The sequence below is a fragment of the Watersipora subatra genome, chromosome 9 (assembly GCF_963576615.1).
Source record: "Watersipora subatra chromosome 9, tzWatSuba1.1, whole genome shotgun sequence".
NCBI lineage: Eukaryota > Metazoa > Bryozoa > Gymnolaemata > Cheilostomatida > Watersiporidae > Watersipora > Watersipora subatra.
The window spans coordinates 22,564,731-22,589,524 of record NC_088716.1 but is presented as its reverse complement, the minus strand read 5'-3'; the positions used below and the strand labels follow the sequence as shown (position 1 = coordinate 22,589,524).

Below are 24,794 nucleotides of genomic sequence, written 5' to 3'. Positions count from 1 at the left end.
GGTCATATCTGCAATTGTCACATTCACGACTGTCATATCCACAACTGTCATATCTGCAATTGTCACATTCACGACTGTCATATCCACAACTGTCACATTCAAAGCTGTCACATTCACAGCTGTCACATCCACAACTGAGGTTTTGTTTGAATGTAAACTAGAAAAGCCATGCTTGTAGCTGAAGTGAGCCTTGGACGTCACCATACAACAGGATATCCAGCGTTATTAAGTTCAGCTTACTTGCAACAATAGTAACATTTATTAAAAATACCGGACCATAGCCCGCAGTTGCTCTTGCGTACTATATAATAAAAAATACAAAAATATCTTTGAGAAACTAGAGCTGGTTGCCAGACAATTGAGTGAGATCAGTTGAGATCTTTCGCAGCCGCAGCCTTTGGGCGGAGCTAAACTGGCAGCGAGACTGATGGATCTGTGTGACAAGAGTTTCTAGACTGTTGATAGTATCCACCGGGTCTAGCCTCAGTCTCTTAGTCTGTGGCTGAAACAGTAAACACCTCCCTTGACGACCGTCTATTCTACACTGAACTATAAGCATCGCCATCTATATATATTTCTCAAAGTTGGTGTCTGTGTTTGTCCAGCTATAGCTATTAAAATCTTGGAATAAAGAATCTGTACCGCAAAAGATTTGATCCCAGACCCTCTGATTCACCAGTCCAACACCTTACCAATTCCATCACAACAACTTGATGGATTCATTAGGCGATAAATGTCGCTATACAAGAGCAAATACGCTACCACGCTCCGCTACGATGCAGCGTGATGGTGTAACATCATGGAGAGCGGTGAATCTTATTAGTAAGCTTACTCAAATATTTATTGGCAATAAGCCAGGCTAATAGCAAGTGGCAGGCAACCACATTACCCCTCATTGTCTATAAGGTGATTTTTAATATCGGGTCAACGCCGGGTAGCACAGCTAGCCTTTACTATAATAAGAGCTGTGTTTGGCCGTCTGAACTCACGGGTGAAGGTTGGGGGAAAAGATTACATTGTGCAGGATTTGAACTCATGAATTTCAGCATAGTGTCCAGACACTTTCACTACTGCGCCATTCTATCACCCACTGACAATTCCGAATGATTGTATCACACATGACGATCTCTCACGGCAAACTGAACTTTTAGGGTACTAGTATCTCTAATTTGTACTCTACTGAACTTACTGGTAATATCGATATAGGTTATATACAACCTCTACAGACACAAAAACATATTGTAACTATATTTGAGTACCGATGTCAATTCGGTTGACCTTTTAACCTTAATGGAGCAATTCTTGACAGTTTTTACAGAATATTTAATTTTTTATAGCAGGAAAACATAGATGGTGCATAAAAGGAGAGGTTACCACTATACTTGCAGGAAGAGATAAATCTGAACAGTTGATGAAATCAGAGAGAAATAATGAACATGTTCAATGACACGAATAAAGATATTAGGATAAAATCGCCAAGGGCTACTGTCTGATGAGCCATGATCAATGAAGCAACACTCATTGTGCTAGGATGATACTTGTACCATTGGATACTTGTACTTGGATTGCCAACCAACAGGAGATATGAAGGGTGGTGAAAAATTATCTCCTCTTTAAAACAAATCAATGACATACTGACCTGGAAAGAGTCAGTGCTGTTGAAATTGAAAGAGAAATCTGGTATGTCCCAGGGTTCCATATTCCTTGGGAGATTCTGAAACTAAAAGAGACCAATAGAACATCAGGAAACTTTTTGACGGAACGATTTGACACGAGAGATTTTTGAGGTGGCTTAATAAAAAAATGTTTACATAACAGATAATATAGAATTACCGCAAATTCTGATGTGTATTGAAAAAGATAATAATTTGTTCAAGGAAACTTGTAAAATGTTGACAGAGTGTAACATGTTGCAACGCATTCGAATATTGTACAAATGGTGGCAATATCATTGGATAAGATGCCCCTTATGACAATATGATTGGATACAATGCAGCCTGGAGAAATATGACTAGGCTCAAGGTTTCTTGTAGCAATACGATTGGTTACTTTGGAAATTGTAGCAATATGATTGGCTGCCGTGCAACTTATAATAATCTCTCAAGTTTTTTAGTTTGTTAGTATCATTTTGCCAGCACAAATTGCCAAAAGTTGTCCATGCATAAACGCACCTTCAAAATCCTCTAATCCTGTAAATAAAATAGCAGAAAAATGAAACTTACAATACTTTTAACAAAGTAATATAATCCAACCACAAGCCAGAATAGTAAAGATCAACTAAATATTGATAGATGAGTATAAGGGACGCTACCAGGCCTGAGGCACCTAGTAGCCTGAGCTCTCTACTAACAAACCTGCCCGCTGCAATAGTTCACAATCTTCTCATTGACCTCTGAACTGCGAGCTGCTACCTCCTGGATGAGCTCCTGGTAAGGTGTTGACTTAGCAAATGATTTGAAGCTTTCCAAGGCATTTAACCTTAGCTCTAGGTCCTTACTGGCAATAGCTCTCTGATAAAGTTGGACCACAAGCTTTTTGTCCTACAGTTGAAAGATATTGCGTTCAATTACGTACTACCTTTAAACTTTACATGTCAAACTTCAGACTCTGCATGCTTTAACTACCTTTGAATCTCAATAACTTAATAGCTGAACAAATCTTTGCTACAACAAGTATTTTGGAATGGATCATCTATAAACAAAAATAATTTTAATAAAATTCAGTATGACATTAGCTTGTTACAGCACCAACTCTATGCTGTGACAACTCTATGAAAATGTCTGACTGTTCAGTAAGTATTTCCAAACATTTGCTTAACACAAATGGAGCAGTGCTAGCCTTTCCTCACCTGAGCGGTAGACAGGGTAGAGAGGTATGAGAGACACCTCAACATCCTTATTCTGATACTCAGACTTCTGACATCAAATGACTCAGAGAGTGCATGTAGTAACTGTAAGCATGTAAAACTAGAAATACCTCATAGACATGGAGAACTACAGATGCCTCATAGACATGGAGAACTACAAATGCCTCATAGACGTGTAGAACTACAAATGCCTCATAGACATGGAGAACTACAGATACCTCATAGACATGAAGAACTACAAATGCCTCATAGACATGTAGAACTACAAATACCTCATAGACATGTAGAACTACAAATGCCTCATAGACATGTAGAACTACAAATGCTCCATAGACATGGAGAACTACAGATACCTCATAGACATGGAAAACTACAGATACCTCATAAACATGGAAAACTACAAATGCCTCATAGACATGGAGAACTACAAATGCCTCATAGACATGTAGAACTACAAATGCCTCATAGACATGGAGAACTACAGATACCTCATAGACACGGAGAACTACAAATGCCTCATAGACACGTAGAACTACAGATACCTCATAGTCATGGAGAACTACAAATGCCTCATAGACGTGTAGAACTACAAATGCCTCATAGACACACAGAACTACAGCTGCCTCATAGACATGAAGAACTAAAAATGCCTCATAGACATGTAGAACTACAAATGCCTCATAGACATGTAGAACTACAGATACCTCATAGTCATGGAGAACTACAGGTGCCTCATAGACATGGAGAACTACAAATGCCTCATAGACGTGTAGAACTACAAATGCCTCATAGACATGGAGAACTACAGATACCTCATAGACATGAAGAACTACAAATGCCTCATAGACATGTAGAACTACAAATACCTCATAGACATGTAGAACTACAAATGCCTCATAGACATGTAGAACTACAAATGCTCCATAGACATGGAGAACTACAGATACCTCATAGACATGGAAAACTACAGATAACTCATAAACATGGAAAACTACAAATGCCTCATAGACATGGAGAACTACAAATGCCTCCTAGACATGTAGAACTACAAATGCCTCATAGACACACAGAACTACAGCTGCCTCATAGACATGAAAAACTAAAAATGCCTCATAGACATGTAGAACTACAAATGCCTCATAGACACGCAGAACTACAGATGCCTCATAGACATGAAGAACTACAGATGCCTCATAGACATGAAGAACTACAGATGCCTCATAGACATGAAGAACTACAGATGCCTCCTAGACATGGACAACTACAAATACCTCATAGACATGAAGAACTACAGATGCCTTCTAGACATGTAGAACTACAGATACCTCATAGTCATGGATGTGCAGTCTTCTCATACCTTCTCACAGCAATAAAACATACTTAATCTTTTAGAAAAAGTGAGCTTTTCATTTCACAGCTTGGAGCTGGTGCTGCAAGTGTAGTTGTCTCTGCGACTGACTTTTAGTTTTATCAACAAAATCATTGCCCAAAAGTAAAATATCATATTATAATTAGATGTAGCTATAAAATGCTGTCAGTAAATGTTCGAGAACAAACACAGCATTTTACTATAGAATGTTTTCATATCTGTGCCATATCCACCCAGTTAAACACGGACTACTAAAATGTATCCATGTCTATGATAATTCATAGACATGTGCAGGCCCATATTCCCTGGGGCGGCTGGCCAGCTGAGCCGACCCAACTTTTTGGGGATTTTTGGCGGCTAAGTACAGTCAAACTAGGATAGAAAATATCGGATAAAATGTAAAATTTTATCACGAACACTTGGTTAACTCGAACGGATTTGTTTGGTCCATTCCCACGCAATGATAAATTGCTTTAGATAACTCGACCTCAACAGCATTAACTCGAACAGTTATTTGCCCAACGGCTACGGGAACCGTTTTTATCGCTGCAGAGTATCACTTTATTCCAAGCCATATAGATAAACGTCAACTTTTAATAGTTATTGGGCGTCATTATTATCATCATCGGCAAAATATTATTGTTAATGACTTTTATAAAGGTTTGCAAAAGGTCAAGTTTTAACAAACGTCCGCTTGGCAATAGCCCCACGAAAGCGTAGAAATCTTAGGATGAACTTAAAATAGAATCGGCAAAATTGATCTTTGTTAAAATGCTCAAAAGAAAAAGATGTATTTTTTCAAGTTTAGCCTATTTTAATCTGAAAACGTCCTGGCAGTCGCATCACCTAAAACAAACAAATCTCAAATAATAGAAAAAATGTTTATACTTTCCGATAAAATTTTTTAAAACTTTACATGAGATGCCCGGTTGAGGCCCTACATAAAAGAAACTGTTGAGGGGGGCTGACACGGCCCCTCCAAACCCCCAGATGCTCATAACTCGTCGCCTAACATTAGCCGCCCCAACTTGCTTAGTCGCCCCAACTTGCAACCAGGGAATACAGGCCTGGACATGTGTAATCGCCTAATACCTTTTTACAGCAAAACACACCACCAATCCTTCATGACAAAATATCTATGCTATTTCATAGATATGCCTAAAATGGGTATAGATACATAAACACTTCTCTATTGATGTGAACATGATTGCATCTTTAGTCACTTTATAATTCTGTACGTGCGTGTGTCATTTCTCCCCACAATGCAACAATAAATATAATTTTTCTCTCAAAATTAAGTGAGATCTTAACGAAAAAGCTACATGTAGAATTGATTTCAATAAAGGAATGACGACATAAACTCACCGTTTTCAGCAGACGATAAAACAAGACGAAATCTGCCAGAAAATAGAAACTACATGAATTTAAAGTCAATATTTCATCTCAGAACTTTTTGTTGAATGAATGCACACTTATATAAATTAATTAATCCCATATTATTATTATGTCAGTCAATCTGTGTAAACGGTATGCCTATCCACAACGGCCTATCCACATTTTTTGGTCAATTTTATCCTTCACACAAATATGCTTCGTGCCTTTTACCAACTCTCGAACAATATGTGGTTTTAAAAGTCCGCCTGGTTGCAGAGAACCAGCGTCATAAACACCCACCTAAAGGCTACTGCAAATATATATATCTGTTTCTCAAAGTTGGTGTTTATACATGTGTGTAGTTCCAGCTATTGATATCTTGATAGAAGATTTGATCTCGGACCCTCCGGTTCACCAGTCCGACGCCTTACCAATTCAACCACACGAGGTTGATGTATTCATGAGGCGATATATGTCGCTATATTAGAGCAAATACGCTACCCGCTTTCCGTCACGACGTAATGTGATGGCGTAATGTCATGAGAAGCGGTAGCTTTTATTAGTAAGCTTATTCAAATTATCCATTGGCAATGTGCCAGGCTAACAGCCAGTGGCAGGCAACTCTCATTGTTTATAAGCTGATTTTTAATACCAGGGCAACGCCGGATAGCACAGCTAGTATGCTACAAAGTTGAAAGTATTTCCATTTGGATAAAAAATAACTTTTTTGTTTAATTCGGACTTCGTAGAGCAAATATCTTAATTAAAAAGCTATTAATGTTCCAAAAGTAGAATTATATAAATTGTTGTCCTACATTTTAAACACGCAGATGATTGATTGAAAACAGAGAAAAAACAAACCCAAGTTAATAATCGGCCTACCCACCTTTAACAGAAGAGGATGGAACTTTCTCCGAGAAGAATAACTCCCCATAACAAGCATGATGCAATACTCCAGAGAATGAGAGTCGAGATTGAAAAGGAGTATTTCTGTCAGATGATTCGCCGCTTGTAATGAAAGCCACACCCACTCTTCTTGCTGGCTCACCAGAAAAAGCAGCCTGGCTATTGCCTTCTACAGATAAGACAAGACAACATCTGACAATATTAAAAAACTCAAACATTCAAGGGAGATAAATCCTAAACACTCTCGTTTGACCAAACTGCTTTTACAACTGATCATTAGCTAAAATCTAGATGAACTTAAAATCCAACCACCAGAGGGCAGCACAGCTACAGTATGTTTATATCCTTGTTCGCTCACTCTTCAAACAAAGCTATGTCAATCATTAGCTCATAAATAGTGATAAGTTGTGGATTAGCTAGAGCTAATCGGCTGATAAGCAGCTGATTCATAAGATGAGCAGACGAATCTCAAACAATCCTTAACATAATTAGGGAAATGAAAGCAGGCACTACCAACTACAGCCATTGCAACATGCTTGACAATGTTTGCTCTGTATAGCTACCGGGTTATATTCTATCAAATAACTCTATGAATACCACAATACATAGGAGACTCTATTGTTAATGTATGAGAGCAACCCATAAAATAACTTACCAGAAAAACTTGAACATATACTAAGAGCCAATGGGAGCTGAGAAATGCCATACATCGCATGTTCATATTTCAAGTTCATATTTCAAATCATATACATGTATATGACTTGAAATGAGCAAATACATATGTACAGTATGTGGTGTGACCATATCTGTATATCTGTACAGATTGTTATCTTCAACCATTAAAAAATGAAATGTTTAGAATTTAGCCTACATAATCATTCAAAAACATACATTTACAACTGTTTGGTTTACATATTGAGAATCAGGACAGAATGAGGATTAATTTAATATATAATTTGTAACTATTGATTAAATTCACAATGAGTAACAATGTTGTAAATGAGAATTCTAGTTTTGCAACAACAAGGTCCAGTTTATTTCGCACACCAATGTATAAAAGGGTTATCAATAAAAAAAAAACAGAATTACCACATTGATAATGAGTCAATTTTGCCTCTTTTTTATAGTTGAATTTTAGTTGACCATCTCAGTGAGTTTGAAAATGAATAACAGCAAGAGTACCTGCATTTAAAAGGTGAAAAGTGGTGCAGCTACTTTAAATTATTTTACATCCTCCCAACCAAAAAACCCGTTCAAAAAATTGACTGCCATAACTGCACCAACCTGAGACATCTCACCAAATTGACTGCCATATAGGTCCTGCACCAAATTAAGACATCTCACCAAATTGACTGCCACATATGGACATGGACCAATTTTACAATGAAAATTTGGGCAGGGCAAATCTCAAGGGCCTAAAGGTGGGTCATTTGAAACACACGGAGCTATTATTATTGTTAATGTTAGGCATTGTTGGCTGATACTCCTTAGTTTGTTTTATACTAATATTTTTGCTATTTCTCAAAGTTATTGAAAATTCTTCTTTTAACCCTGCTTGCTAAAGATGATGGCATGCGATCATTGACCAAATTGCTTTTTAAACTAAGGAACAGCATTTGCTTCTTTTCTCTTCTCACATGAAGAGACCAATGTAAGCAACCGAAACCAAGTGACCAAAGCGAGTGATATAACAGCTGGCTCCAGGAGCTATTCTGAAATTTTTTTCACACAACGCCTTCAGTGCTTGCACCAACCTTCGGCAACAGTTTTTACAAAATGCATTTTCATCTCTAAGCACAGCAAGAACTAATTTTATAAGTACAGTGGAATTTCTACTTACAAAGGACTTGACATATAAAACTTTTAAGTTACGAAACGTCTTTTGGTAGAAATTTTACTTCGACTTACAAATGATATTTTTTTTAGAACCGAAAGGGTTAAAAGGGTTAAAACTATACTTATAGCCAACTGAGAGTTGAGACACGCTATACATTGTACGTTTATATATTTGTATTCCCATAACTAGAAAGTTTAAATATTTCAGCAAGTATGATCTTTTGCTGTAGGGGTTGCTGACTGCAGTAGCTGAATGACAGCAACACATGACATATGATACTTATCTACCCTACAGAACTATATTATTCATGGAGTTATAGTTATATTTCACTTGAAAGTTGTCTTTTCATACATTTTTGCGGAGTATTTTATTCACAGCTAGCAATAGAGTGCAAAACCTCTACATGTACGTGTTTAACTTCCTACTTGAGGTTTTCTATTATATATGTAAAATCTATAAATCAAATACATACCGTAATGTCTAAATCTGAATCATCATTGTCAATGTCACCAACTTCAGTATTAGAAATTGTCAGAGGTGATTTTGCAGTGAAAAACTGCGAAGGCTACTTTTGAGATGAGGATGACATGTTGAATTCTGAAGAAACTGTGACAACCTTGAATAATTTTGTAAAGAATTGCGATGCATTGACATTGGGTAACTTCAACCCCCAGAGATGGTTAAAAAAAAGTTTGGAAATCAGTTATATTCACTGACTACTCCTACCAACTAGTTTTTAATTTTAGGTAGCAGTTATTCTCCTGTTTTACAAAGTTAACAACTCTAATTATTTAAGTATTTAATCATTTGCGGAATTGTCTGTCCACGAATTTTTAAATCCATTGAATAATTTCATCCTGCAGGGTACCTTCAGCTACACAAGGAGCACCTTACCAGTGAGTGAACCATCTCTGTTTGAGATAGTCCATCACTTCCTATCAGCCTTAGATGTTGTTTCATTGACTCAAGAGCGGCCGCCTCCACCTGTGCCTGTACTTGCTTACATAAAGAAACTTGGGCTAATATTCCCGAGTCCAATGCATTCTTATGTTTAACAAGCTCCATCTACAAATTACACACAACATGAAACATGCCATTGTAGACAGATTATACATATAAATTCAACAGAATATGAACACAATACAATAATTATATTATTACAATGTCTATTACTAGCTGTTGATGACATCAGGTCCTGCAGCTCACTTCAAACAGAAACAGAGAACAAAGCACAATATAAAGTTACAGTTTAGTTTTACACGGTGTTAAACTTCTAGTGCATCTATAACAATAATATATATTTAATATATATATTATTATATTATATAATATTATTATATATATAATATTAATTAATCTATATATTCATATACAGTGGAGCTTCTCTAATGAAAGACTACATACATGCTATTTCCTAGTTTTGGAGCTCGGAATGGATTGGAGCATTTATATGCTAAAATGAGTTTCTACTTAAGAAATTTTCAACTTACGAAAGGAATTACGGTAGACGCTCCTACAATGTAAATAATCCATTCTAAGAAAGTTTACGCTAGATGAACTGTAAAATACATGTAAATTGTGTAATCAGTTCCATGGAGTCTTTCAAAACTCACCCCTAAAAAATCATACAAAAGGAAAAAAATTAGACTTAACTTTTTAATTTATTGGTTGTATCATGACTGTAATATTATTAGTTTACGTCAACAACTTGTCTCCTTTTCCTGATCGATTTCTCTGGCTTTATAGACTATGATTGCGGTTATTGTACAATAAGTTGATGGGGAACACATTTTTGACGTCCATTTACGATTTGTTTATTTTTTTAGACAGCAAAGTATATTCTGCAAAGCAAAACTAGTAACAAATATTTAATACGTCTACAATAAGGCAAAACACCCATATATTTTACTATAAAAAGATCGGCGCCTACCTGCTCATCATGTATCTGTATCCAGGGGTCAAGGTTAAGATAAAAGACAACTTTTGGCAATACTTCCAGCTTGTAACATTCAGATTATTAGATGGAACACATGCACCAATCGATCGTCTTCAAGTATTTATCAAACAATGCGCAGCTACCTATTCTTTGTTTTGTCGACGCATCTGACGATCTATCATGAAAAACTAAAATGTCAGGGATGTTGTATATTTAATTTATATAACGCTATGCGTGCGTCGGCAAGATATGTTACCATTTAAATAAAATTTGAGAAGTTGCTCTTACTTGACACTTTACGTTAGATAGAATTTTTTATGTAGTGCGAAGCAAAAACTTTGCATAAATGTTTTACGTTATCTGGAATCTACGTTATAGGAGGTCTATACGTTATAGTAGCGTCTAGTGCAATTTTGTAAGTATTAAATAGATACTCCACTGTATACTATTTTGGTTTCAAGTGCGTAGTAACCCTAGTAACGTAATGCTTGACATTTAGCTTTAGAATCATTAGAGCCAAAAATCTACAGGTATCTAAAGAAATTCTTGGCTATATCTACCTGTATGTTGGGGGTCATCCCACTGACGAGCCTCACTATCACTTGATATAATCTATTCTCCAACCTGTCAGATAGCCTGAGCTCATGTAGTGCATCAAGTAGCTTGCAGCAATGGTCTAAAGAAAGTCTAGCAGAACTGTACCTGAGCAAAGAAGAATGACATATAATAAGATGTACTTATCAGGGTTGCAATGAACTAGCGTAGCTCCAATGATGTCATACAAATGGAAACTCTCTAACTTCCCAGACATGCACTTAACCTAATTTAAATACGATTAATAAGCATACAGTCATGTGACATCAACATATTCCCAGCTCGATGCAACATAATTTTAACATATTTGGCCATATTTTATATATTAAACAAGATGTAGCATCAGTGAGACCCACCTTGAGATGAAGTGCCAACAATCGGTGGCTAGAAAGTTGACATGCAGAGCAGGTGCCACGAGAAGGGTGAGCAACAATTTTTCCTAGAAACCAGTTTAAACCAGTTAATGCTTCACTTCAAAATAAAACAACATCATTAGTACCTAACTATTCAAACATTAATAAGGCTAAGGTGAGACAATTCCAAGTTTAAGTGAGGTGGTCTACTAGATACACAGCTATACCAATTTAGTGTGATAAAGCATTTTTATCCGCTTTTATATTTGTAGTTTATGAGTGCCAACCAATGTGAATGATAAATTATTACCATAAACCTTACCCTAAGTTGATCTTGTGCATAAACAAAACAATATTTGTCAAGGCGAGATCATTTTGTGTGACATTTCTTAAAACAAATAATTACAACAGCTTAAATTATTAAATGCACATAATGAGCCTTAATAGCACATGTGGTGGATGTTTTCCAATATACATGAGAAGATGATTCCTTAACGTTGATTAGGATGTATATGACTCCGAAGTGAGCCAGTAATCTGATAGACTAGTTCAAACTTCTCTATAAATTAGCCGCACCACCAACAGACAGTACTCTCTCCATTGGTTAAATTCTTGTAGCATCTAGCAAAAAATATACTGTACAAGAATTACTAGAAACCTTAAAACAGGATAAGTTTTAAAATATTCAGAATGAATAAGCTGGTTCCTGTGGTACCTGCTGCATTACATTTAACTGTTAATTGAATCATCTCTCAATAATGTTACAATCCTTGCTATAGAGCCATGTCCGTCTGTCTGTTCGGCACCTCAATTGGATGTTAAGAAAAAAGATTGCATAATATGGGATTTAAACTTGCGACTTTGAGCATGGTAGACTAACACTCTAATAACTGCTCCCATTGAATGCCTGCTAAGATTCCAAAATACTGTAATTGTATGTATAGTTATTACCCCTGCCGATCTCTCATGAGACACTGGACTGCATAATATAATGACAGTATAATGTCTAATGAATAGCTATCGTTGGACGAAGAAGTGCTAAACACAATATGAACATATGAACTATGAACATAAAGAGGACAACTCTTGAGTTATAGGCAAGTCCTACAGTCCAAGTTATGAGTCACAGCTATTAGAGATGTCCAACATGTGAGACATACCATAAAACTTCTAATTGAACGCCACTAAAGAGGAAGGATTGAAAAATAGAGCTCCATGGCATCCAATTTAAAGTTATACGGTACCTGTAGCAGCTGTCAAGGTATTTACCAAGTCTATAAGTGGCTGAGATGGTAACTCACCACTGGCTGGAAACTCTGGCCAGCTGCAGTGACCATCATGCCTACCAACCGAGTCAACACAAACTCATATGCTGTCCTACAACATTCCAGAGGATGAGACTGCAAGGTGTCTATGAGAAAGAACAGCAAGGCCTCCGTAAAGTAGGCTAGTAGCACATGCAAAGCTTTGCTGCCGTTACTTGTTTTTTAGTTGTCGAATGACATTGACTGCACTGATCTTCTGCTTGAAAGTAATTTAAAGATGGAGAGCAGGCAATTCCTCTTTTCATCTGTTAATTTGATTCTGATCCAACACATGGTATGAACTAAAAGACTAATGACAGCGTTGTCTATCAATAATCTATAAACAATAATGATCTGGTATTAAACAAAAGTCTGAGTAACAGGATAAAAGGTTTCCATTGAGGAGTTAAGGTTGCAATAGAAAGTGCTCGAAACTTTTTAGCTATAGCTTAAAAATGAGCAGGTATTTAAGGAGTTATTTTTTCCTACTCTCTACATGCTCCCAGTTATAATTCAACCTATAAGGTGGTGACTTAATCTTCTACCTTGTATAGAGGGTTCCGATATGTGCAAGTATAATATTATATGAAATACAGATCTGATCAGATAGAACAATATGCTGGGGATTCACTCAGATTAATCACATGTCAGTATTTTTAGTACCAGCAGAGAGCTATTTAAAAATGCTGCCATAATGATACTGAAGGAAGAAATTCCAGAATACTTCCAAGCCGACAGATTGCTTTATCTACTACTACCTGTAGGACTGACTCAGCTATCAGAGTAAACCAATATCTATTAGTATAGTCTTACAGTATGTTTTGAGCTTTGTTAGTTAATAAAATGATAAATTCAAACTACTAAATGCCCGGTAGAATTTATAAAGTTTTATGAAACATAATATCAACATTAAGTATAATAAAGGCATTAAAGTATAATAAAAAGGACAAAAGGTAAGTTGAAAATGGAAGGCTATAGAATATTCATTGTAGATAATCATTCTAACATACAATCTATGACCGGCACATCTACTAGCTAGTTCTAACAACCAGATTATTACTAATAGTTTTACTGGAAACAAAACTACTTTATTGAAAATAAAGGAAATGTTTTGCCCATAGCTAAAAAATTTGACCAAATAACTAGTTTTATTGGAAACAAAACTACTAGCTACTAGAAAGTACACCTACTTGTTCTTTCCATTTAGACTCAGCAGACAGAGATGGTTTCCACCTGAAGAGCAAAAATAAGCACTACAAGTATAATGTTATACGAACCAAACACTAATTTTATGAACAGAGAAAACTACAAGTAACAATCGGGATAAAAAGGTTTCCTGTTGGAGACTGAGAGCTGCAGAGAAAATTCAAGGGCTCCTAGTGAAACTAGAAGCCCTTATCAGCTCAATTGTTTGATGTTAATTCGATAACTCCGATTTATATTTGATACCTGTTCTGGCTTCATACTTTACACAATCGTAAACAGGAAGTAGGTATCCACTCTTCAAGTGCTCAACAACTCTAGCACGCACATGAAACAACTAAACTGAACAACTCAATAAAATAAGCTTACAGCGGGTGAGAAAAGATGTTAGATCAGCCAGATGCCTCTCACTCCACCAGTGACTGTGATACTGTGTTGACTCTGATAGGCATTTGTGCACCACGCTGACTGCGTAAAGGTTTCTTTCCAGGTTTCCTGTTTTTTGAGCTAAAATATGTTCTCTATTTTATAATAAACAAGAAGCTCGTATATAAAATCTATATATATACATATTTCACAAAGTTTGTCATCTTTTTTCAGAATGTTCAGCCGTAACCATTATTAGAATCTTGGAATAATGAATCCGTACCGAAGAAGATTTGATCTCGGACCCTACCCTTCACCAGTCCGACACCATACCCATTAGGCCACAAAGATTGATTTGTTCCCTAGCCGATATATGTCGCTATATGAGAGCAAATACCCAAAGGCTCCGCATACTACGCGGGGTGATTGCGTAACACCACGGAGATGAATAGCTTTCATTAGTAAGCTTACTCAAATTTTCCATTGGCAATGTGTCCGGTTAATAGCAAGTGGCAGGCAACTCTCATTACTTCTCATTGTTTATAAACTGATTTTAAATACCTGGGCAACGCCGGAAAGCACAGCTAGTATATTAATATAAATATTTGTAGGAAGTAAATAGAAGCAATAAACTAAGGAACACTTAGTAAATCTAATATTTGTCTAAAATGCAAATTTTAGACAATTTTAGACAAAAGTCTAAAATCAGTCTGCCCAAAAACATAAAGCTATCCATAAAACTGCAATAGAGGTAACAAAAAGAGTGAACAAGAAGAGATGGAGATTGTCAAGAACCAGTCTAATTGGCTACAAACCAAAATAAATACAAATGATGATAATAGCAATTGATAATGTGGATAAAACCTCTTCTATACATACTGCACATATTGGTAATTTACCTATTAGCTATATATCACTAAAGTATGATTACGGTAGCATAAAACAATTTTTATAATAATACAATTGCTCTTATTTGCATATATTTTTTTACAGAACTTCCACGCCAGGTTATTTTTATTTGAACTAGTACGCTGGCAGTCTAGTGTGCTGTGAGAAATTTTCATGTGTAATAAATATGTGTACAATTATTCCGTCACGTAGCAAGGTAGTCGAGCAGTGCAGATGGTTGTGTGCCTGTCTGCAAAATGGAATACCCGAGTTCAGTTACCACACGAAGGAATTTTTGTTCCTAAATTTTTGTTCCTGAAGCTCTAAGAACCGCTCAGGATAGACGGACAGATGAACACAGCTCTTATTATAGTAAAGAATGTTTGAGCCAAGAGATGATTAAAAAAATGTTTGACATCGTAATGAAAAATCTGTGAATACCAAACTTCAACTTGCCATATTTACCAAATATGCATGTAATCCCCACAATCCTAACAATATTTATACTAAAACCCATTCCAAATCTGCATGCATTTATAACATATTTTGGAAAACGAAAATACAATTTCATATAACTTAAACCATAATTGTCACGTACAACTTTTATCGTATTTTCTAGGTAAATCAGACACGCTGATTCTGATTTTGTACTCAAAATAAAGATTAGTCCACTAACTTTCAGAGTAATGAAGGCTTTTTTACAGTGTTTTAATATCGGTCTCGCAAACAACACGATCGGCACAACAAGCTCCGCCCATAATTATGTGACGCAACCTAGCTTTTTAGGAACAGAAGTTACGTAGGGATGTTTAGACCGATTTAGAATAATAGAGATGGGTATTTTAAAATCCTTTAATATCTAAATTCAGCCTTAAAAATAACCTAAGTCGTTTCTGAAAGGTAGATAAGCTATTTAACATTGCATATTTAAAAAAGCGCGATAACGCTAGCTTGTGATAAAATCGCGCCTTTTTGAGCTCACTTTTCTCGGTGTTCAGCCCATTTAAACATCATGTAACAAGATACGAGCAATTTTACATAGTTTATATACCTTTCATAAAAGACTGAGATTATTTTACAGGCTGAATTTAGATAATAATAAGTTTTAAGACACTCATCTCTATTATTCTAAATCGGACAAAACATTCCCAACTTCCGTTCCTGAAAAAGCTAGGTTTCGTCACATATTTATGGGCAGAACTTGTAATGCCGATTGTGTTGTTTTCGAAACGGATATTGAAACGCTTTAAAAAAGCCTAAATGACTTTGAAGGTTAGTGGACCAATCTTTATTTTGAGTACAAAATCAGAATCAGCGTGGCTGATTTACCTAGAAAATACGATAAAAGTTGTTCGTGACAGTTATGGTTTAAGTACAATGTGACTGCTGATAAAAGAGGTCTCAAATTAAGACGTTAAACGATATTTAGCTATCATGAGCCTAAGGCTATGTTGCAAAGACAATCATAGAACCAGCAAAACTAGTTGACAACAATAGATGCAATAAATGAGACAACCTTTACTATAATAAGATCAGTGTATGTTTGTCCAAAGCCATGCCCAGAGCCTTAGAAAAAAAATGCATTGTACAAGAATCGAACGCAGATATTCAGCTTGACATCCAGAACTTGATAGATGACGCTCACACAGTTAATACACATGATGATCTTACACAACATCATGTGTATCTCTATGCATACCCTATGTATACCTCTATGTATACCTCTATGCATACCCTTAAATGTACCCCTACGCATACCCCTATGCATACCCCTTCTACATTTGCAGTTAATACACATGATGATCTTACACAACACAGCCGACTACCAGGGTACTAGTAGAGATAGTTACAACTAGAGAAAGCAATATAATGATCCTTAGAAGATAAATAAATGTCCTTAAATAAGATCCTTAAATGGACAGCAATAAAGCTAACCTGACTGGTAGAAAGTGACACAAAAAGTCTCGTGAGGAATGGCGGAGTTGATAAGAGTTTCAACAGCCAATCCGAGGTTAGCATCACCTGGCTCCTCTCCATACATAATACTAGTGAGTCTGTAGAAGAAAGACCAGACTGTCATGCTACAAACTATGTAGTTAGTCTCTGTTAGCAAATTTATACTATAAATACTAAAGTGTACTAATGATGTGTGGTCTTTAATCTGATAGGTGACAGTTGTATGACAGCGGAGAGCAGGCGGCTAAATAGCTAGCAAAAGTGTGCAACACTTTTTAAATTAGTTGAACGCCTTTGAAATTTTACTATAAAATAACAGTTGCTCAAATTGATACATTTAAATGCTTTAATTTAAACATAAATATGTTATACATGTAAATACAAATATTCAAATTTTTCTGCTAATTATCAAGAAAATAATGAAGCTAGCATAATGAAACAAAAATAACAGGGCTAGTTTCGACACAGTAATGCTTTACAGTATGAAAATAAAACAAGGAATTCCATACAAGAGATATGGTCAACATGATGAATCAAAAGTGACAGTGTTATTGGTGCATTATCACTCAAACCGGAGATGTGAGCTGAGGCTACACACTCTGACAACCATATTGAAATAGACAAATAGCATAATTGAAACTACAGGCAGGAGACGTACCCTTTGGAAGCAGCGAGAATAACCTCTACCAGAGGAGGCCAACATATTTCTTCATTTCTGTTCGTAAATGATACAAGCTTAGAAAGAACTTTTAAAAGGAAAACCAGAACCTTTGATAGACCGGAATTCTACAAACAGAGCTAGTAGCCATCATACAGAGCTACAACAATCCATATATTAAAAGCAGAGGCTATATTGCTGCAATCCATGTCGAGCATTCCATGAAGAGATGTGACCTTAAATACCTAGAAATATTCAGTCACTATGTTTTTATGACACGAATGATGTAGATTTGGAGTTGTGCACACGTTGAGCAACTATAAGTATGTCAATCAACATTCGCATGTTGTGGATTGATGGAGACACTTTGTTAAAATGAATAAGGATTTTTACACCAGAGCTAATCGCGGTGCATCCAGAACTGCTCAGATCAAAATAGGAACAACTGAAGTGTTGAAAATGTTTAAAATGAAATAGCTTGCGCGGCTTTTTATGAGTTGATAAAGAGATAGAGAGAAAGGGATTAGGGAGGAGACAGAGAGATGATGAGTTAAACTAACCTGCTGAGAAATGAGCTCTAGTTTAGAAGAAGTGGTATGACAAACTGCATCAACTAAAACAGCCAGCGTACCAGATGCCCTCAGTTCAGAATCCTTGCTGATAATTCTATAAAAGTTAGGAGGATTAGACATTGCATCAGTGAGTATTGATTGTTCATATGTTATAATGCAGCATTACCATTGTGCATTACATATACAATAATTCTATCAATGTGTACTGCCGCAGTGTACATTCTCATCCAAACAACAGCCTCAAGGCTGGTTCACACTATATCGTCGTATCTCGGCGTTGATGCCACAATATTTTTGTGTTTGACGATGATAACGATGTTCACACTATCACAAACTCATCAGCATTTGCATCAGTGACGTAGTGTTCTCATTTATCTTTTTAAATTTTCGCGAAGAAACCTCTTTGTTTTCACATGACTGAAATCAAATACTAGTCTTGCAGCAACGGTCATAAATGGAAATAAATAGATCACAGTATCGGCGACAGCGAATCACCATCGCCGAAATGGTTCACATTTAAAAGCAGTCGTCGATGCTCGGCGAAATATTGGAAAAGTTTAACAGCTGCAAACTTCCCGGCGTGTCCACATTGCTTTGTCGATGCCATCAATTCACAGTTGCAATCAGGAATGTAATAAAAGAGAAAATTGGACAAATCAATGAGCATGGGAATAAAGAAAAAACGTTTTGCTCAAAGCTGAAATATTTGACCATTAAGTTTTGACTATTCACACATTTTTTTACACTGGAGATTGCGTGTATTGGAATGTTGTATTTGTTGATAACTACATTAAATCAAGCTGATGCTATAGTTTGTGCAAATAAATGTAGAAAAATGAACTCATGGTAGGTCAAACTTACCTTAGTGCAGACTTGTACACTAGGACCATAGCTTTAGTGTCAATAGATGCAAGCTCTCTTCCAATAGAAGCCAATGAACACAGAAACTGCCTCACATGGGAACACATGCTAATAGTTTGATCCCATGACTGGTCCTTTTCTGCCAGATTGAGTAGCTTCTGTATCAGAGGGTTACATGAGCCTGGAGCTTATGAACTCACGACAAGTAGAAATATGATAACAATATACAGTAATCACTCTCTACTTCTAGGTTCAGCTCTCACGGCTTCAGTTCGTTGCAGAGCAAAAAAAATGTTCATTAAAAAATAAAAAGAAGTTTTTAAAATGAAAAAACCCCGATATATAAATTTTTCTCATACTCTGACCAAGTGAGATACCTCGATGAGCATCATGTGATAGCAGCTGTCACGGACTGCGGTTTCTCTTGTTACATTTTGTGTAGTGTGGAAATACAAAGTGCTTGTGACTCCCTTTATCATGCCCATGAATGCCGTCTGCCATTCAAATTGCTTATGATCAAAAAAAGTGACTTTAGTAAATATGAAGTTATTTGTTTTTTTCAAAGATTCACACTGTTCGCGCGAGGGGAGGTACGCGAGACCGGATTAATAGTAAAAAAATTAAGGAATACTGTGCAGTTATACGACAGCAGCATGTGCAATGCCTTCATACCACTAAAGAGAGATTGTTTGCGAAAAAACACTATTTTCACATTGACTAATTCATGCTTAATCTTCTATCATTTGGCTACAAAAAGCATTGCTGATAGGAGAAGCGTAAATTGTGTGAAAGAAAAGGTACAGAACTTGATAAATTTCTTCAAAGCTTGTAACAAAAGCAACGGTAATGTAACTATTCACAGACAATAGTAAGTTAGCTTGTAACTATAGCAATGGGGGTCTGAGTACGCACAAACAAAACAAAGTTAGCTTGTAACTATAGCAACGGTGGTCTGACTACTCATAAACAAAACAAAGTTAGCTTGTAACTATAGCAACGGTAGTGTGACTACTAACAGACAAAACAAAGTTCACTTTTAACTATAGCAACTGTAGTGTGACTACTAACAGACAATAAAAAGTTGATGAAATGGAACTCCATAGCAACTACCGGATGAGATTACAGAATAAAGCGCAAAGAACTTCATGTTTTACACAGAAAATTGAAACAACCGCAGCGCGTCAAGACAGACCATTTCTCACTGACCGTGATAAACTCCTTCAGTGATTGCCAGAGGGATTTGAGTGGCTCCAGGGAATCAGATGGATTGTGGGATACAACCATCTGTACAACATTTACCAGCACAATCTGGATCAGCTGTGCTGAGAGCACGAGAAAGCCGATGACATCTGAGAGCAGGACAGAGGGTGAAGAGAAAGAAGTGAGCACATCATGGTAAGTTGTGAGAGATAGCAGAAGTGTGCCTGTTACCTAATGGTACAAATACTGTAGAAGGAACAATGGCTCACTGTGCATAACATACACAAATATACCGTGTATTCTGTGGTTTAAGTCAAAATTTAACACCAAATTTCAAGCTTAAAAATCAAGTCTCGACTTATAAGGTGACCACGCCACGCATGGCACGACTTCTAATACGATTCTACTTCAAAAACCATTGAAAATCAAAATTGCATAATATGACATAAGGATTCATTTATAAAATAGTAAAATACTAGTAATCCTACTCAACATGAGATGAATCAGACACAAAGTCCCATTCTTCACCATTTAAATTCTGATCGCTAGGATTCTCTTCTGGAATATTGTTCCATTTTCACATTTAATGCTTTTTTTTGTAGTATCTGCCCACAAGCCCACACTTTGGTAATCCATTTAACACACCCACTATCGTCCATCCATTCTTTTTCTTGTATTTGAATTACAATTGCTGACAGAAATCTGTCTTGCGGCATGGCGTTTCAGTTAAAAACATACAAATTATCAAAGTTGGCAGTTTCGTTCAATAGGCTAGACAGGCTAATACGATGGTAAATAATTGTTTTTTGTGCCTTGTGGTCTTCGCTAACACTGTCATTTCTCGCTCTTTTGTTACGTATTGCCAACAGTAAAAAAACATGGCGTTTTCGCTGATGACATGTTCAACATAACATAACATAGTCCATGAGAAAATAACATAGTCCAGAAGATAACATAGACCATGAGAAGATAACATAGTCCAGAAGATAACATAGTCCATGAGAAGATAACATAGTCCATGAGAAGATAACATAGTCCAGAGGATAACATAGTCCAGAAGATAACATAGTCCATGAGAAGATAACATAGTCCATGAGAAGATAACATAGTCCAGAGGATAACATAGTCCATGAGAAGATAACATAGTCCAGGAGAAGATAACATAGTCCAGAAGATAACATAGTCCATGAGAAGATAACATAGTCCATGAGAAGATAACATAGTCCATGAGAAGATAACATACTCCATGAGAAGATGACATAGTCCATGAGAAGATGACATAGTCCATGAGAAGATGACATAGTCTATGAGAAGATAACATAGTCCATGAGAAGATAACATAGTCCAGAAGATAACATAGTCCATGAGAAGATAACATAGTCCATGAGAAGATAACATAGTCCATGAGAAGATAACATAGTCCATGAGAAGATGACATAGTCCATGAGAAGATGACATAGTCCATGAGAAGATAACATAGTCCAGAAGATAACATAGTCCATGAGAAGATAACATAGTCCATGAGAAGATAACATAGTCCATGAGAAGATAACATACTCCATGAGAAGATGACATAGTCCATGAGAAGATGACATAGTCCATGAGAAGATGACATAGTCTATGAGAAGAAAACATAGTCCATGAGAAGATAACATAGTCCAGAAGATAACATAGTCCATGAGAAGATAACATAGTCCATGAGAAGATAACATAGTCCATGAGAAGATAACATAGTCCATGAGAAGATGACATAGTCCATGAGAAGATGACATAGTCCATGAGAAGATAACATAGTCCATGAGAAGATAACATAGTCCATGAGAAGATGACATAGTCCATGAGAAAATGACATAGTCCATGAGAAGATAACATAGTCCATGAGAAGATAACATAGTCCAGAAGATAACATAGTCCATGAGAAGATAACATAGTCCATGAGAAGATAACATAGTCCATGAGAAGATAACATAGTCCAGAAGATAACATAGTCCAGAAGATAACATAGTCCATGAGAAGATAACATAGTCCATGAGAAGATAACATAGTCCATGAGAAGATAACATAGTCCATGAGAAGATGACATAGTCCATGAGAAAATGACATAGTCCATGAGAAGATAACATAGTCCATGAGAAGATAACATAGTCCAGAAGATAACATAGTCCATGAGAAGATAACATAGTCCATGAGAAGATAACATAGTCCATGAGAAGATAACATAGTCCATGAGAAGATAACATAGTCCATGAGAAGATAACATAGTCCAGAAGATAACATAGTCCAGAAGATAACATAGTCCATGAGAAGATAACATAGTCCATGAGAAGATAACATAGTCCATGAGAAGATAAATTAGTCCATGAGAAGATAACATAGTCCATGAGAAGATAAATTAGTCCATGAGAAGATAACATAGTCCATGAGAAGATAAATTAGTCCATGAGAAGATAACATAGTCCATGAGAAGATAAATTAGTCCATGAGAAGATAACATAGTCCAGGAGAAGATAACATAGTCCATGAGAAGATAACATAGTCCATGAGAAGATAATATAGTCCATGAGAAGATAACATAGTCCAAAAGATAACATAGTCCATGAGAAGATAACATAGTCCATGAGAAGATAAATTAGTCCATGAGAAGATAACATAGTCCATGAGAAGATGACATAGTCCATGAGAAGATGACATAGTCCATGAGAAGATGACATAGTCCATGAGAAGATAACATAGTCCATGAGAAGATGACATAGTCCATGAGAAGATAACATAGTCCATGAGAAGATAACATAGTCCAGAAGATAACATAGTCGAGAAGATAACATAGTCCAGGAGAAGATAACAGTCCAGAAGATAACATAGTCCATGAGAAGATAACATAGTCCATGAGAAGATAACATAGTCCATGAGAAGATAACATAGTCCAGGAGAAGATAACATAGTCCAGAAGATAACATAGTCCAGAAGATAACATAGTCCATGAGAAGATAACATAGTCCAGAAGATAACATAGTCCAGAAGATAACATAGTCCAGGAGAAGATAACATAGTCCATGAGAAGATAACATAGTCCAGGTAGAGATAAGATAGCCCAGGAGACGATAACATTGTCCGTGAGACGATAACATAGTCCAGGTAGAGATAAGATAGCCCAGGAGAAGATAACATAGTCCAGGTAGAGATAAGATGATATGGCCAGAGATACATGCAGTCTAGGTAGAAACAGTATAATCTAGATAGATATGACATAGTCTACATCTAATCATCATGGTTTAGGTAAAAGTAAAGCCTGATTCCCATATCGATTGCGAGACCCCAGCGGTAATCTTGAGCAGCGAAACGCTTGCGAGGCTCGGCGGCTTCTGCTCACATAAAGCTGCATCACTAATAACCGCTTAAAAAATGTTTGCTCGCCATGCCATTTCGATAATGCTGACCTTCACTTCTACAGCGCATTTCAGGAAGGTTTTGCCTACGGCTGTTCATGAAATTTGAACAGCGCTAAACTTTTGCGTTGCCTGCCGGCAACTGTTGGTGGTACTCGGCGGTACCCAGGGTGTAGGTTCACATTTCACTGCTGATAGCCTACGGTGCTGTCGCCGGTGCTTTGCGGCGTATATGGGAACCAGTCTTTACATAGACTGAGTGAAAATATGATAGTATAGTTAAAGATAATGTTGTCTATGTAGAGATATAGTCTCATCAGAAAGATACTTGGAGAAAGCATTGTAAGAATTAACATTATTAACATCAGTGACTGTATAATTCCTGATTTATAGATTAAATTTTGTTAAAATGTTGATTAACAACCATTTTTTGGTCAAAGAACTGTTGTGTTTCGTCTGCAACATTTCTGTTCGAAGAACTCAACTCTACCAGAGGAGTACTAGTAAAACCTACCTCAAGAACACCTTCAGATGCTATCAACGGCTTCACCTAGAAATAAATTTAATGACAGCATGATGGACAAGGATATATTGAACCACCGCGTACAACAGAAATGTATTAAAGCAGGAATATGGGCTACAAAATGTATATCACTAGTTCCTGAAATGGATGAAGACTAGTGTTATTCTTAACAATGTTACACGAAATGTCAGGATTAACACAAGTGAGCTGGTATTCTCTATCATTCTTGTGTCAGCCATCATCCTTATGGCAAAATGGGTGAAATATGAGTGGTTCGCCGTATGTGTTAAAGGATAGTGGTAAAAACCTTTGAATTGATGGTTTTTTGGTCACTGAAGATATGAAACAATAGTGATAGCACTTAATAGAAAACATGATGAAGCAATTTGTAAAGAAGCGAACTGTAATAATGAACCTTTCTGGTAAGAACAATTCTATGTAATCCTTTTTCTTGGCACTCAACCGTGGCTTCGTACACCGGTCGGAAATTACATACCTAATGTACATACAGACACAGCTGTTATGGTAGTAAGGATTTACAATTTCATCTGATATTTCATTACAGAATTTATAACAGAGAATAATAAAACGAAAAGAAAGTATTTGTCAATAAATATAACATAATGCAAATACCTTTTCAAT

The 24,794-nt window shown here is 36.4% G+C and overlaps 1 protein-coding gene across 1 annotated transcript; it reads right to left on the bottom strand.

The window, feature by feature from the left end:
* Positions 1 to 145: 145 nt before the first annotated feature.
* Positions 146 to 19,095, bottom strand: LOC137404431 (FIGNL1-interacting regulator of recombination and mitosis-like). The gene is made up of 15 exons (XM_068090630.1): positions 19,044 to 19,095; positions 18,171 to 18,276; positions 17,611 to 17,738; positions 16,932 to 17,050; positions 14,112 to 14,249; positions 13,730 to 13,772; positions 12,537 to 12,612; positions 11,239 to 11,321; positions 10,849 to 10,990; positions 9,247 to 9,417; positions 6,496 to 6,684; positions 2,849 to 2,950; positions 2,355 to 2,540; positions 1,640 to 1,720; positions 146 to 502 (listed from the first exon to the last, which is right to left on the bottom strand). Exons 1-15 carry the CDS (start codon positions 19,070 to 19,072, stop codon positions 338 to 340), a joined length of 1,758 nt encoding a protein of 585 aa, XP_067946731.1. The 5' UTR covers positions 19,073 to 19,095; the 3' UTR covers positions 146 to 337.
* Positions 19,096 to 24,794: the final 5,699 nt, after the last annotated feature.

Excerpts from the sequence above, each read along its gene's own strand:
- LOC137404431 (XM_068090630.1), bottom strand. The coding sequence starts at position 19,072 with ATGGTCCTAGTGTACAAGTCTGCACTAAG. Across the intron at positions 13,773-14,111 it reads AACATCTTTTCTCACCCGCT|GTGGAAACCATCTCTGTCTG; the intron begins GTAAGCTTATTT and ends TTTGCTCTTCAG. Across the intron at positions 12,613-13,729 it reads AGTCTAAATGGAAAGAACAA|GACAGCATATGAGTTTGTGT; the intron begins GTAGGTGTACTT and ends GGAATGTTGTAG.